Genomic DNA, 16,156 nt, shown 5'->3' on the forward strand with positions numbered 1-16,156 from the left:
ATAGGTTAATGAAATTAACTCATCAAAGCCAAGGCAAAGCTCACTTCGTAGTACACTTCACACTGGGTGTGTGATTTCAATTTTTGAACGGTAGCACGCCGCGATGGGCGAGGTTTAATGACGTAACTTTCAAAACAGGAAGTGAACAACACATGATTCAGTCAGTGTGCACTGTGCAGTGGTGGATGTGAACACGCGTGGAGTTCCACACGAAAACAGCTTCTTATCCATTATTAATAATAACCACACAACGTTTACTACATGTCGGTGAGTTTTATTTACTGTTAGGCACACGAGTTGTATCCCCAAATGTAAGGAAGATGTGCTACTATTTAGTCAGGACAGCTCAGTGAACGACTGTGGAGTAAGCTAACGTTAGCATAGCACAGTGAGTGGTTCTCAGACCTGTTCTAACCTCGCGTCACCAGTCTTTCCACCTCGGAGGAAAATCATTTCCAGGACCCTCCCATAACTCTGTGTAGACAAGATGTCAGATTTACAGACCTGTAATTTTTCTATCTATTTGAGGTCCCTAGGCCGGACCCCACTTTGAGAATACTTTTGGCATAGCAAGACAGCAGTGGTGTAAAGTAATTAAAGGGATATTTCACTTTCAAAAAAACTTTTTGTCATTTTATCGTCTACTCAGGCCTTTGTGAGCCCCCCAGACAGTTTTTAAGTTGCTCGATTCAGTATTTAGATATTTGATATTAATTTTATCAGACACGCCCCCTTCCTATACAAACCCATTGTAACTTCAAACTCCATTTTAACCATGTTAGATTCATCAAAAACACCCGTCCTTGGTTCGGGTGACTCATACCGCCCCCCTAATACGCGAGGGGGCCGTGTTTTTTCAATTTTGTCAGTTATTTTTAATATTTTTTTAGGAAAATGGAAAAAAAATATACAATAAAAAAATTAAATAAAATAAATGAAAAAGAATATCGGAAAAACACGGCCCCCTCACGCATTAGGAGGGCAGGGTGAGTCACCAGAACCAAGGACGGGTGTTTTCGATGAATCTAACATGGTTAAAATTGAGTTTGAAGTTACAATGGGTTTGTATAGGAAGGGGGCGTATCTGATAAAATGAATATCAAATATCTAAATACTGAATCGAGCAACTTAAAAACTGTCTGGGGGGCTCACAAAAGCCTGAGTAGACGATAAAATGACCAAAAGTTTTTGAAAGTGAAATATCCCTTTAAGTAGCCTACATGTACTCAAGTACTGTACTTATAAGTACAATTTTGAGGCATTTTAACTTTAGTTGAGTATTTCCAATTTTCAATACTTTAACTTCTATTCCACTATATCTCAATAGACAAATACTTTTTACTCTACTACAATAGAGAGACAGTTCATAGAACTGAGCGTTCTGAGCTGACTTGCAGAGCACAGCCACAAACATATTTATTGATTTAACAAAACTTTTAGCTTTAACAGTTAAAGCTCTGTATTCTGAGTGTTATTATTGCTATAGAGTGTATTCAGTAACACGAATGAAACCCTATAGGATTATTTTGTAGTTTGTTTTTGTTTTTTTTCAGGTTAAAAAGCACATTAAAACATGACGGACTGCATAAGATTGATACTAAACTATGATGTAAGCAACACAGCTGCAGCTAATCAAATATACAGTATGTGTCGGTGTGTGCATTGACGATACTGTCTATGCTTGCACAATGGCACACCCGTGGTTCTGGACACACCTAGATCTACTGTAACACACCTGTTTACTAATTAGCTGCAGCTATGTCGCTTAATAGCCTGCAGTGTTTTAAATTGTTTTCAGTTTTATTTATCAGCACGTAAAGAGTTAAAAACAGAAGAAAAAATACATATAATCCCAATGTGCAGGAGAAGTTTAGAAGCCTAAAGGCTTCCCCTATTTTGCAGAATCAGACACATACAAAATTATACTACATGCATTTTAAAGGGGGAAAAGTAATACATTCAAGAGATAAATAAATACAAACATACATATGTACACACAGTAATACATGCATATATACTGCATACCGAATAACTGCATACAGAATAATAATAATCACCAAATGCTTACGTACATACATGTACATATACCTATTTATCTACAGTTCTTTTAGCATTCTTTTGTAGTTTGCTTAAAAGACCAACAGAGATGGATATTTTTTTCAGCATAGGATCAGTGGCATTACAAAGAGTTTTCAATCTGCTGTAGTTTTTAACCTGAAGTGGAAAACAAACTACAAAATCAGGCTAGTAAAATTACTGATCTGCAAGCTCACAACATTGTGAGCTTGCACATTGCGACGAGTTGATGTTTTTGAATTTATACAGGTCAATTTATGTCCAACTGCTGATTGTTGGGTTTTATTAGGAGGACCAACCGACCATGACATCGGGTACAGCAGGGAGACTGTGTTTCAGCAACATCATGGCCCTGGCTCCAATGGTTCGAGTCGGAACCCTGCCCATGAGGTTGCTGGCTCTGGACTATGGGGCCGACGTAGTCTACTGTGAGGTGAGTAGCACAGGAAAATAATAATGAGTAAAGCTGCAATCTGAACATTTTATGTAATTCAAACCCTGATCTCCTGCATGAGAGACCAATCATCTACCGCAGTGGTTCTCAAAATCTTTCGTGCCAAGGACCCCCAAATTGATGTACATTTGGCCGCGGACCCGCTTCTGAAAATGTTTTGTGCCAGGGACCCTCAGAAGAGAAGATTTGTGTAAAAAACATCACAATTATTCAAAATGTTCCAAACATTTTCGATATTTTTCAAAAATAGCAGATGTACAAGCTTGTATATCTGCTATTTTTTGAATAGCCAACGTATAAAGGGGTGAAGTGGTTAAAATGATTGTGAAGCTATATTAACTACTTTTGCCGGGGATCCCCTGGAACCCCCCCCAAAGACCCCTGGGGGTCTCTGGGCCCTACTTTGAGAACCACCGATCTACCGGCTCTCAAGCAACAGGATACTTGCTTGGCTTGGCTCGTACACTGGCTTGGAGTGTACAAATGTAACCAAATAAACCCACAAAAAAAAGAACACCCAGGTTTTTACAGTAGGGAAATGTGAGTTGTTTGAGAACAGTGCTAAATTAATTGTCACCCATGTCATTCCAGGAACTCATTGATATAAAAATGGCTCAGTGTCAGAGGGTGGTAAATGGTTAGTATATTATTCTCTCCTTTATTTCATCTTTTGAATCTATAAAGTTGCCCATCGTGGGTCATCTGTCACATCACTGTGTGTGTGTGTGTGTGTGTGTGTTTTTCTTGGTTAGTATATTATTCTCTCCTTTATTTCATCTTTTGAATCTATAAAGTTGCCCATCGTGGGTCATCTGTAACATCACTGTGTGTGTGTGTGTGTGTGTGTGTGTTTCTTTGACAGAGCTGCTGGACACAGTGGATTTTGTTGCTCCAGATGACAGAGTCATGTTTAGGACCTGTGAGAGGGAGAGAGACAGAGTTGTCTTTCAAATGGTGAGAGGGTCCTGGTCCAGTGTGGTTTTGCTTCTCTGTTGGTTCAGAGTTGACAGGTTAATGCAATAAGTTCTTTCTTTGATGTTTTTGCAGGGAACTGCTGATCCACAGAGAGCGCTAGCCGTGGCACAGCTTGTGTGAGTCCACAGACTTATTTTTTTTTATCTTAACACATTTTCAAGATTTTTCTAAATGTTCCAAAAATAGCTGATCTACAAGCTACCAATGCATCACATCACAGTGCGTTGTGAACTTGTAGATCGGCTACTTTTCAAATAAAATAGAAAATAGGGTAGTGGATAAACTGTTCCTCATTTTGCTGGGGACCCCCTGGAACCCACTCAAGGACCCCCGGGGGGTACCCGGACCCCACTTTGAGGACCACTGTAGAGCGGGCAAAGACATAGTAAGCTGGTCTTGAACCCAGGACATTGTGATCACGTGGTACAGTATTTACCAGAACCCAGATCCCTTGGCTTGACCTTAAAGTTTTTCCTCAATTGCTTGGATGCATTTCCTGAATCCTCAAGCTCATTCCTCAAACTCTTTAAGTGCAATCCCCAAAACCGTAAAATCATATCTTATAACTCTACCAGCTGTGCGAAAGACAAATAACAAATAACCAAAATTATAACCAAATGCGGCAGCAGACACCAACTCAGTCAATCACTCTCTACAACACTGTCAGCGAATGTATAGCAACTTCTGATCATTGTGTGAACGCTGGCACTCAAAATGCAGTATTCGCATCAAAGCTTTACCTTAAATTCATGAGCCTGATATTTCATTATTTTACAAGAAAGGTTTTGTGTATTCTTCTGTCAAATGTGCAGGGAGAAGGATGTAGCTGCTATTGATGTGAATATGGGTTGTCCAAAAGAATACTCCACTAAGGTGAGTTGAGCTCTTGCAGTTAATACTTACCTGTGGATTATTTGGATGACCTCTGACCTATAATCCATAATGGATTAGCCAATATCTCTCTCTCTCCTCTCTCTTCTCTCTTGAATGACATTGGAAGCAGTCACCAGGAATTTTATAATTTTAAATAACTTTAAAAACACACAAAATAGAATCATCTCTTCAGTATCTTTTTCTGCCTTTATAAAAGGTCTCATATTGGACAACATACACGCTGACACCAATATATATATGTGATAGGCCAATTGTATGTGTGTGCACTTGACGTGTGTATTTGACAGCCCGCTAAATTAATATCAGATGATAAAATGGGCGTAGAGTAGATATGATCTATCGGTGGGCTCTACTATCTGCTTTGTCCCTGCAGGGAGGAATGGGTGCTGCTCTTCTTTCAGAACCTGATAAGATTGAGGCTGTGAGTATCTCTTCTTTCCACTGATTGGTTCCCAACCTAGGGTCCGGTACCTTTGAGGGGGCTGGCAAAGATCATAGGGGATTGTGTGATGCCATGTCTGTTTCGAGGTAGTTCAACATTTTTAACAATATGCCCAAAATCATAACTTCCTTCCATCCACTCAATGTTTCACAAATAGCTAAAATAGCCGATCTACAACTTGTAGATCATGATTATTTCAGACTTTTGACTCTATTATGGTGAATGAACGATAAAAAACCCCCCCACAATTTTCATTTTTTATTCATGCCACCATTGTGCAACCAAGTCTAATACAGCAGCGTTTCCCAACCACCGTTCCGCGGCTCTTTACTGTGCCGCCTGAGAGAGTTGGGTGTGCCACGCCCAGCCCGAGTCCATTCAGTGAAGCGACCGTCATCCATAGCAATACAAATTTATGTCTTTGTCTTAACATAAGTGTTAGTTTTCTTATAAAGTGCTTCTAAATCACTCTAGTGTGTTTGTGTCAACGTATGCCGCGGCGCCGTCAATGTTGAATGTGAATCTGTGCCTGTGGGGTAACCGGAAGACTCGCTCACCGCCATTTCTTTTGCGGACCAGCGGTTCTTGTATTCTTGTATTTGTTTTACTGAGGATAAGGTTTAAAAAAAATTAGGGTTAGGCATAGTTTTACTGAGGTTACATTAGGAATATGGTTAGGTTTAGGCATAGTTTACTGAGGTTACGTTTAGGAATACCAGGTGAATACCACCAGATTTGCCCCGGGGCGACTGTGTTTTGGGGCAAGCTTTTTGGTATTCGTCTGTAGTGCGCAACTGCTCAAGCATGTGTCCGCAACAATGCTATCAGGATCAGATTATTAGATATTATCAGATATTAGAAGTATATTGGGTTTAGTACCAAAGAAGTTTTACTCTGAAATCAAATTACATTCATTGCACTGACCCAAGTTTATATATTTGTAGGCCAAAGACATTTTGTAATGTTCAAGGTTTCTTTATTATTACAGTATATGAGAGTAAATATTTTGTTCTGATTCCTCATACATTGTAGAAGCAATAAAAATATAGCCTGCCCTATAATATATCCTCTAAGGAAAAAAGGTTGTGAACCACTGGATTATTCAACAGTTTGTTCAAAGCTATCCAATCTATCTAACTGAGTTGAATAGAAAGCCCAATGATCAAATGTATTCCTTTTCTTTTCTCAACTGTAGATCCTCAGGACCCTTGTCAAAGGAGTGTCCAAACCAGTGACATGTAAAATCAGAATCCTAGCTACAGTAAGTGGTGAATGGCCCTTGCTTTTCAACCAGGGTTATTATAGTTAAATAAAACTAACGAAATAACAAAACTAGAATTGGAAACACCTTTTAGTTAACTGAAAAAAAAACAAAAAAACAGGCTTTACAAAAAAGATAACTAACTGAAACTGCATTGTGTGTTTACAAAACTAACTAAAACAACATAAAAGCATAGAGAAAATGTATTTAGTTTTACTCTTTGTCAGTATCCAATATTTTTACAAAGAAATTCTCTACAAGCTCACAATGCATTGCGATGCGACACATTGTGATAGAAATAGCCATTAGAATAGTCATTCGTACATGGTAAATTCTATCATTGTGAAGCTTCACACTTTGCCGGGGACCACCTGGGATGGCCTCAAGGACCCCTGGGGTTCCTTGGACCACTCTAATGAAAGCTGTCTTGAATGATTTTAGGTGGAGGAGACAGTGAGCTTGGTCAAAAGGATTGAGAAGACGGGAGTAGCTGCTATTGCAGTTCATGGCAGGTAACCTTTTCATGCAAGCATTCTACATCCCCATCTTAATGCATTTTTCACATAATCTGTCGGGGTGGAATCTTTGTATGTCCAAAAGTGTACATTTTCAGGAAATGGGAAAAAAAGAACCTGTTTTCAATGGATCTAATGTTGATATTTAGTCAGAAGCTCGTTAATACTTGTTAAATATGTATGAAAACCCACACACACTTGACCACTTTCACTTTCAAAATTTGTACAAAATAGCGACGCATTGTGAGCTTGTAGGTCTATTTTTGAAATATTTTTGAAATATGTTGAAAGTGAAAGTGGTTAAGTCTGTCTGTGGGTTCTATAGGTATTGAACCAATGAAAAATATTACCGTAACAAGATTGTGACTAATACAGTAACATTTCCTGAACAAGACCATTTTAGACATAAAAGGTATCCACCCGTCATGCAATGATATAAATCCATTCTGCGGCTATATGTCCATCTAAGTATATTGTAATTTTTTATATGATAATTGTCAAATGTCAATATTAAGCATATCAAGTTTTTTTGTGATGACTTCTCGCTGGTGTTTAGGTTTAAAGATGAGCGTCCGAGGCACCCTGTTCACTGTGACTTCATACAGGCCGTGGCTCACAATGTGTCTGTCCCTGTCATCGCTAAGTAAGTCTCCATCTCTCACACTAACTCTTCTCCTGGCAAAAAACTTTTGCCATTTTCTAAAATAGCAGATCTTCATGCTTAGATCTGCATCACATCGCAATGGTTGTGAGAGGGTAGATCAGCTACTTTCACTGTTTGCGTAGGACGAAGTATTCAGGGTTTAAGTGGTTAAGTCGTACAATCAGGCAAAATATTCTGTATCCAGTCATGAAATAAAGATCTGTAAGAACCTTGTTAGAGCTTTGGAAATATATTGATATTATATTGATATCATGATATGAGACTAGATTTAATCACACGGCAGCCGAATGCCGTGTTAAGTGCATCTTCAGTTTTCAGTTAAGTGTATTTTCAGAGCATTATTTTATTATATTATTATTATTATTCTTTTTTTTATTTTTTTTTATTTTTATCCCACGATTTTGTAACGCATTTTTTCACCCAGTCCCAATTGTCTAAGTAATCCTGGGCGCTACACTCCCTCTGCCAGCCTAGGGAGAGCCTAGAGCCGAGCTCATGCCTCCTTCAATGCATAAGAGCTAGCAAGCCGCCTGCTATCACCTGACAGGGGGGAGGTTCCCTGGTTAGACGTAGCTCGTGGAAGGAACGCGTTATTCCAACCAGTTCCTTTCCCCTCCATCAGGCGCCCCGGCTGACCAGGGGGAGGCAGTATAGAGACCAGGATTACTGCATGTTTTTGTGAGGGTACCTACCCTGGGAGACACAGGGAGAACATGCAAACTCCACACATTATCATTATTCTAATGATCAATCAATTGATTGTGTTCCGGCTTGGATCAATATTTAAGTTCCTATTTATCACAATGAAAGGTTTTAAAGAAAACATACTTATCCTTTTCTTTTTCTACACTAATGTTTTTGATATGAATGTTATCGTCAGAACATCGTTAGTGAGGTACTGTAGTTGGTGAAAATTATTGTGATATTTGATTTAGTCCATATCACCCATGTCCGTGTCCTTGGCTGTGTGTGTGTTTTAGGGGCGGCAGTGGCTCAGGGGTAGAGTGGCCGGATGGGAACCGTGAGGTTCACAGTTCGATCCCGGGCTCCCCCAGAGTTAGTGTCGAAGTGTCCTTGAGCAAGACACTGAACCCCTAATTGCTCCTGATGAGCAGGTTGGTGCCTTGCATGGTTTCCTCCGCCATCGGTGTATGAATAAATGTGTGTGTGAATGGGTGAATGTAATGCACAATCTATGTAAAGCGCTTTGGATAAAAGCCCTGTATAAATGCACCATTTACCATTTTGTTAACAGTGGAGGCTCTTTGGACCGGGTGAAGAGTCACTGTGACATCCAGGAGTTCCTTCAGGCCACGGGGGCGTCGTCGGTCATGCTGGCCCGGGCCGCCATGTGGAACGCCTCTGTGTTCCGCAGCCACGGCCTGCTGCCTGTGGAAGAAGTTATGGAGGAATACCTCAAATATGTAAGCACCCAGATTCAAGTTCTCAGTCGCCACGACTGATTTCAGTCATTTGGATTACATAAGAAGTCTTAAATGGAAGCACGTCAAGTGCCGAAAATAGCCGATCTACAAGCTCACAACAGGTCGAGCTGCGTGGTGTGAGCTTGTAGATCTATTTTTGGTTATTAGTTATTTTAAGGTGAAAGAGCATTTGAAGTGGTCAAACTTATGGGATACATGATTCTTCCTTAAAGAATATAGGTTTTGAACATCATGATTCTACATATTGTGCTAATTGTTTAGAAACGGAGTGCTATTGTGGGGGCCATAACAAAATGTTTCAGTTGTGAGATTTTGTTTCGCTTTAATCCATGTGATACCGACCCCACCGATTAGGCAGTGGTGGAAAGTAACTTAAGCATATTTACTCAAGTACCGTACTTAAAAGAATCTTCATATAATTGGTCCTCACTAAAGCTCATTATTATAAGATGGCACCGTTTCTCTTTCACTGCTTTTACTTTGAAACTTTACGTATGCATTTGTACTTTTACTCAAATAAAAGTGTCGCATCGCTCCTCCAATGATTGAGGTATCACTATCTACATTTATAAATATATCTGACTACATAATCACAATATCCCAAGTTTGATTCCGGCTGGAGACCTGTGTTGCATATCCTGCCTCCTCTTTCTTCACTCCCTCAACTAGATGGCTTTTTGCTTTAAAGAAAAGAGAACAAAAATAAGTTGACAAACATCTATGAGATAGAACATACCGTACATACAATACAATGTGTGATTATCAAATTTGTTAACCACATGAACTCTAGCCTTCCTATTATGCTGTGTTTACTATGCAAAAATAGCATTTGTGACCTTGTATATCGGCTTTTTTTGGCCAAGAGATTTGATTTGAAAAAAAATTGAGAATCGAGTATAGAGCCCTGGGTGAATTAAAGGGTTCCAGTGGTTAAAACTAATATGTTCTCCTTTTTTCAGGCAATACAATACGACAACAATGTGTTCAACAGCAAGTACTGTCTGTGTCAGATGCTGAGGGACAAAGTGGAATCTCCAATGGGAAAACAAGTCCAATCAGCCCAGACCAATAAAGAGCTTTGGTGAGTCTTGTCATTTGCTAATTGCAAATGACAAGTGTTGTGAGTTTGTAGATTGGCTATTTTCTCTGTGTGAGAAAGTATACATCAGTTTTGCCGCTTCACTTTTACAGTCTGAGATCTTGAAACAGACCGATATCTCAGCACAAGAATATTCTACATTATATCTATACATTATGTGTTACCCTATTTGTACCCCATGTATACTTGGTTCAGAACTGATCCGTATGCAAGTATGCGACTATGTGTTCAGTGCACAAGTGGCATTGATCACACACTCCACTCACATACTTAACGTCTAAATAGAGGTTCAGCTAAATTCACAGAAATGCCACGCATGCCAGAACTGCCTTCTTAACTCATGCCATTGAGTCACTCGTCAATTAGCCTGAGGCTACGAGCTCAATCCATGGTCTTGAAGGGCGGACCCAAACACAGCCGCCTGGATTTGTGCGTGGCTTCCTATTGCTTCACCAATCTATGTCCCCGCCTCCCCTCCCCTCCCCCCCTCGGCCTGTGCACGGAGCACGCTGACGTCACCAAATTTAGAGCGACGCCCCTCTGCACTCTGATTGGTTAGGAGATAACAAGGTCCAAGACCATCGTTCCTACATCGCTCCCCCAGGCTTTTTTTCTTTTGTAACAAAAAAAAAAGCCTGGGTTTCCGAGGCTACTCGTCAATTGGCCCGAGGCTCACACTGTGACGAGTTGTGTTTTCAGTAGTTTTCCACTAGGTGGCGCTGTTCCCCAACCTATGAGCCACCATTTCAGGCTCAGTCACACAGAGATCTAGGAGATCACGTGATAGCAAGATTTACTCCTCCATTCACTTCCTGGTTAACGTATTTGGGAAAACGATTGTATCTCGCCTCTTGTGTTTTACTATGCATTTTTGGCGCGACATGCTATTTTCAACGGCTATAAGAAGCGAACATGGGTTCGTGAGAATTTTTTTCCGCGAAAGCGCAGTGAAACCCTCCGTGATTATCAACGATCAGGGGATCGATCATACTGGAGATAAATATTCTGTGACTATTTGTAAAGGTAAGGATATGGCGCTTAGGTATATTATTTTGTGTGTTGGGGGGTGTCGGGTGTTTGCAGATGCTGAGTATTTGGCAGGTTTTACTCGTTAACCCATTAAGACCTGAGGCCGATTCTACATCAGTAGTTCTCACACTTTCAAGATTTTTCAAAAAGGTAAAAAAATAGCAGATTTACGAGCTCACAGTAAGTCAGTGACGTGCTGCGAGCTTGTATATCTGCTATTTTTTAAAAGCCAACGCAAGAATTTTAAATAACTGATTTAATGGGTTATTGTGGAATTTGGATTAAATGTGGACTTTATGAGCTTGGAATCTCACACGCTGCTGGACTGCATCTCTCTCTGTACCAAATGTTGGTATTGTTTCACTTGCACAAGCTGCTGTACAGAAGACTGCAGTGGTGGGAAGTAACTTAAGTACATTTACTCAAGTATTTACTACACTTAAGTACAATTTTGAGGTACTTTTACTTGACTTGAGTATGTTCAGTTTTCGATATTTGATACGTCTACTACATTACATCTCAGAGGCAAATCAGTTCTTAGTATTACAACTATTTGAAAACTAGCCGATCTACAAGCTCACTATTTGTGAGCTTGTACCTCGGTTTGTAGATTATTGAATGAATAAATACATGAATTCATTAAATTAAGTAGATTTTAAAAAGTAAGTCCTATGCGCATTAGAAGGAAAATATCAGTCACTAAAACCAAGTATGTGTGTTACAATGGCTTTATGTGTGCAGCCTGTAAACCAATAAAAAACCTAAACCATCCTGTAACTAAAACCATGTGTGTTGCAGTGATGCCTACGGGATGCAGGAGTTTTATGAGAAGATCGAGACCCAAATGCAAACCAAGAGAGAGGCCATCCAGATCCACAGCCACCCTGAGCACCCCGTCATGGATGGAGATGTCACTACCATGCATGTTAGGTTTGAAAGGTAGTTTGGTTAGTTATTTAGTTAGTTAGTTAGTTACCGCCCGGTCGGTCGGCCTTCCTGTCCTGTCGGCTGTCCCGTCCTGTCCTTCCCAGTAGCAAAAATATAACAAACTAGAGAAGTGTGCTCCTTGGAGCACAGGTTTCTGCCAGGCCGGGTTGCCTCCGCAGGGCCTGCAAAGAGTTATAGGCCAAAACGTGAACCGGCCTGTTACAGCGCCACCATGAGGCCGATTTCCTTGGCCTAGTGGGAATGTGCGTGTAAAGTTTCACGGCAATGGGACGCTGCGTTCACGATTTGAGGCATTTTGTTCTAAACGGGCCACTCCAGCAAACTTTGGAAGCCAATCTTAGCTAATCAGGATGGAATATGAAAAAATCGGACAGATCCGTCTTGATCACATGACTATAAAAATTATAATGTGTACCGATTTGGGTGATGTTTGGACAAAATCTGTAGGAGTATATCGGCGCTATAACAGGCTGATGTGAAACATTTGGGGTAGAGGCTTTTCCTTGGCCTCCAGGGAGTTTCACGCTGATCGGTCCAACGGTGCCGGAGATTAGCTGCTCACGGATGGACGGATGGACAGACACATGCAAAAACATTGTCTCGGCCATGCCTTCAGCCTGGCTGAGACGATAAGAAAAGGGATTGTAGTCGATTGTAACATTATTTTTATATTGTGGTATTGCAAATTGAAGTAAAAAAATCTGCTTCTTCCACCACTGTGCGTTTTCTAGGAGGGAGTACCCACCACAGATCACTCCTAAGATGTATCTGCTGGAATGGAGCCGCAAGGAGAAGCTGGAGCAGCCATTATATGAAACTGTAAGATGGATTAATTGATTTAAGTTGTCAGTCGCCACGACTGATTTCCGTCATTTGGATTCCATAGAAGCCAGCATGTTTTCTATGGAAGCATGTTGCGCAATAGAAGTAAGCATTTCTTCCATGGAAGTATGTTGTGCAATAGAAACCAGCATTTCTTCAATGGAAGCATGTTGCGCAACAAAACTAGCCAGTCTATAAGCTCTCAATTGAGAGCTTGTAGATAGGCTATTTTCAGTTATTATTTTAAGATGAGAGCATTTGAAGTGGTCTAACTCATAGACATATATAGGTAGACGCCTCCTTCGGCTCTGAGGCATGTGTATCTTGGGCGCCATTTTAGCGTAGGAGAGCTTCCCTGAAGCTTCCGCGTGTGTCACAGAAGGGGGCGTTCGGTAGGCCAATCAGAGGCAGGTGGGGGCGGGACAACTAGATTCTGACAGGTCTTAGAAAAGACGCACTGTGATTGGCCTGTAGTCAACGCGCTGTGAGCGCTGTGATTGGCCAGTAGTCACTTTGAGTGTCCATTTGCCTACGCGAAAATGGCGGCCGCGATACAAGTTGCTCCAACGAACTGCAGAGGCCAATGAGGTATCTAGGTTTCTATATCTATGGTCTAACTAGCAATATGTTCTGAGGCATCTTCCATAAAACCCTAATGGTCTAGGATATTTCATAAAAGCAAAGGTTAAAGCCTCAATCTGTGATTTCTTCACCTGTTTGGAAGTACTGTATGTAGAACAGCAGGAACAATATTGCTAAAACATCATCATTTTACATATTGTGTTCATTGTTTAGGAAACGGCACTAGTGTGGGGCTCCTTTCACACTGTTTCACAAATCGCACATTCGCCATACAAATCGTGAGATTTTATTTTGCTTTAATCCATGTGGATTACACACTGCAGTCTATCTCTTTACATAGCAACAAAGTATTTTTTTTTGTCTCCAGGCCACTGAGGAGTTGAGCGACCATAATATTGTATGTCGCTGTTTTTAGTTGATGCTGTTCTCAGTTGAAAGTCTCTTTTGTCGTACAACGCAGTCATCCAACAAATTACCAGTTTCTTTTGAATATTGAATCAGCAAACGAGGGTTGCTCAAGTGGCTGGTCGAGTATGCAGACACGCCAGTCACAGCCTAAACTTGGCAGAATAATGACTGGTGTTTTTATAACTATGTCAAATCATTGACATCAATTGTTTTGCCACTATTGTCTCTTTGTGTACATAATTAGTGTAATGAAGAATATAGATACTAGATTACCTTCTGTGTACATGCAGTAAGAAATAAAGGAAAGATAAGATAGACTTTATTATCCTGATCCTGATTTGTCTTGGACACAACAGTATTTGCTGTTGAACAATTACAGTGCATACACAGACTGTAATCAGTCCGCACACACAGTACATGCACAGACGCCAGCCTACAAATTGCACACTGCCTCTCATACAACACAGATCATATTAATGTGCTGTAAAAATTAGTCTCATCAATATAGAATTATTATGAAATGTACATATTTATAGTTCAGATAAAAAGCAGCATTACAAGTTTAAAGCATTACCGGTAGAAAGCGTCACATGCTCGACCTCAAGAAACCCATTGTTTGGTTTAAATGGATGAAGTGGTTGAGATGCACTGGGGTACTCTGAAGCCCAATGATTTATTTATTCACCCATATCCATAGCCTCTATATTGTTTAGAGTTATAGTTTCCGTTCTTTACCTTTAGAACATAAATCCTTCTTCGAAATGCATCAACTTCACTGATGTATGTGTTCATTCTGATTCTTGTGTTCAGGTGCAACGGCCACAAGACAGAGGTTTCCAATCAACGGTAACGATAGCAGATAAGAAATACAGATCGACCTTGTGGTAAGGAAATAGAAAAACACTGCATATTATATGCCCATGTTTTTGACATTTTTTCATTCTGCATACTACAGTGTCACACAAAAGCATCAAAAGTAGCATATCCACAAGCTCGAAACACAGCGCGACGCAACACGTTTTGAGTTTGTAGATCTGCTGCTTTTGATATTTTTGAATCTTGAAAAGTAACAGTTTTGGACATATGAGGTTTCCACCTCTGCCCTGTGCTCTGCGCTCCCCATTAGTGTTGCACGCAAAACTTGCAATCGAAAAGTCTTGATTTCTTTGCTTACAGGGAGAAGTCAAAGAAGTTCGCGGAGCAGGCAGCAGCTATAGCGTGCCTCCGTGTTCTGGGAGTTCCGGAGGGCAAAATAGGCGAAGAGCACTCTGGCCTGGTCTGTAAGAGGAAGAGGGAGGCCAAGACCAACGGCGCCATAGAGGACGATGTGACCAAGAAAAGACACGTGTCAGATTCTGATTCACAGCCAAAGGTAGAAGAAGAGGCCAGGGGGACCGCTACAGTAGTACACAACGGGAACCATCGCAAGCCGGACAAGGGAACAACTTTGGATCAACACAACTGACAATCTGACATAAAAGAATAAAACGTTTTAAACAACAACTCATAAATGTGGATGAAAGACCACAAGATGACATGCAGCTTTGATTTCAAACGGAGGTGGGCATGCTGTCAAATCCGTTGTCATGGAGAAGGGGAGATGCCCCGACTACTATTGACAAGGAAAATGTACTCAAACATTTTCATGTCTAGGACCCCCAAATTGATGTGTATTTGGCCTCAGAACACCCATCTGAAAAGACTTTGTGCCAGGGACCCCCATACGAGAAGAGTTGTTTAAAGGTTTTCTAAATTATTATTATTAATATTTCTAGAAAATAGCCGATATGCAAGCTCACAACGCTTCGCGATGCGTTGTGAGCTTGTAGATGAACTATTATCCACAAGTATAAAATACAGTTAAAGTGGTTAAACAGATTTTTATATTATATTAACTAATAATTAATGTTGCTGGGGACCCCCTGGACACATGCACAGATGTGTTAGGAATCAGTTTGTGTTCTCTTCTCTAGAGGACATGATCATATTTTATGTTTTACATTTATTCAGTAATTGAGTTTATGCAAGTACGAACTACAAACAACTCTTATCTTGGTTTAAGCTTTCAGTGTTGCCTTGAAGAGGAGAGTTCACGTGAGGCTCTGTTCTTGCCCACAGTACCCAAGTCTTAATTTATATATTTTTTTAAACCCTTGGTATCATTATCTTGTTACAAGAAAAACTAATAGACAATGAAGTCAGTTACAATGTATGTGGTCATTTTTCCCTCAACCACTAGAGAGCAGTGCCGAAGCGATATACGATGTTTTTTTATTTCATTTTATTTAATCTAATTATTCATTTAAAGTTTTCATGTAGTCAAACATCACTTGGGGCCTTACAGGAGAATGTGTTTTATTTTTGATCCCGGGGTAAATTTTCCACATAATTCAAACCCCCTCATCCATTTTTGTTAATTCCAAGAAAAGACAAAAAAATAAAGAAAAAATGAAACTTAATTTGCATTATAAGTTTGGTGTTTTGGTGTTAAAATATCGATTTTAATTCAAGTATTAAATTATGAATGTGTAGTTTTGGTAAA

The 16,156-nt window shown here is 40.2% G+C and overlaps 2 protein-coding genes across 2 annotated transcripts in view; one reads left to right on the top strand and one right to left on the bottom strand.

The window, feature by feature from the left end:
* pdcd2l (programmed cell death 2-like) overlaps positions 1–16,156 on the bottom strand; it is a 104,958-nt gene that overhangs the window by 59,623 nt on the left and 29,179 nt on the right. The gene's annotated exons all lie outside the window — the stretch shown is intronic.
* Positions 162–16,071, top strand: LOC308091750 (tRNA-dihydrouridine(20) synthase [NAD(P)+]-like). Its single transcript, XM_080437465.1, has 16 exons — positions 162–267; positions 2,366–2,509; positions 3,122–3,167; positions 3,393–3,484; positions 3,578–3,621; positions 4,318–4,378; positions 4,773–4,820; positions 6,037–6,102; positions 6,544–6,614; positions 7,174–7,260; positions 8,537–8,705; positions 9,686–9,807; positions 11,653–11,793; positions 12,534–12,621; positions 14,425–14,498; positions 14,791–16,071. The coding sequence occupies exons 1-16, from the start codon at positions 262–264 to the stop codon at positions 15,077–15,079; spliced, it is 1,548 nt and encodes a 515-aa protein (XP_080293591.1). The 5' UTR covers positions 162–261; the 3' UTR covers positions 15,080–16,071.

This window comes from Gymnoscopelus braueri, assembly GCF_963280865.1.
Source record: "Gymnoscopelus braueri genome assembly, chromosome: 9".
In the NCBI taxonomy this organism is placed as follows: domain Eukaryota; kingdom Metazoa; phylum Chordata; class Actinopteri; order Myctophiformes; family Myctophidae; genus Gymnoscopelus; species Gymnoscopelus braueri.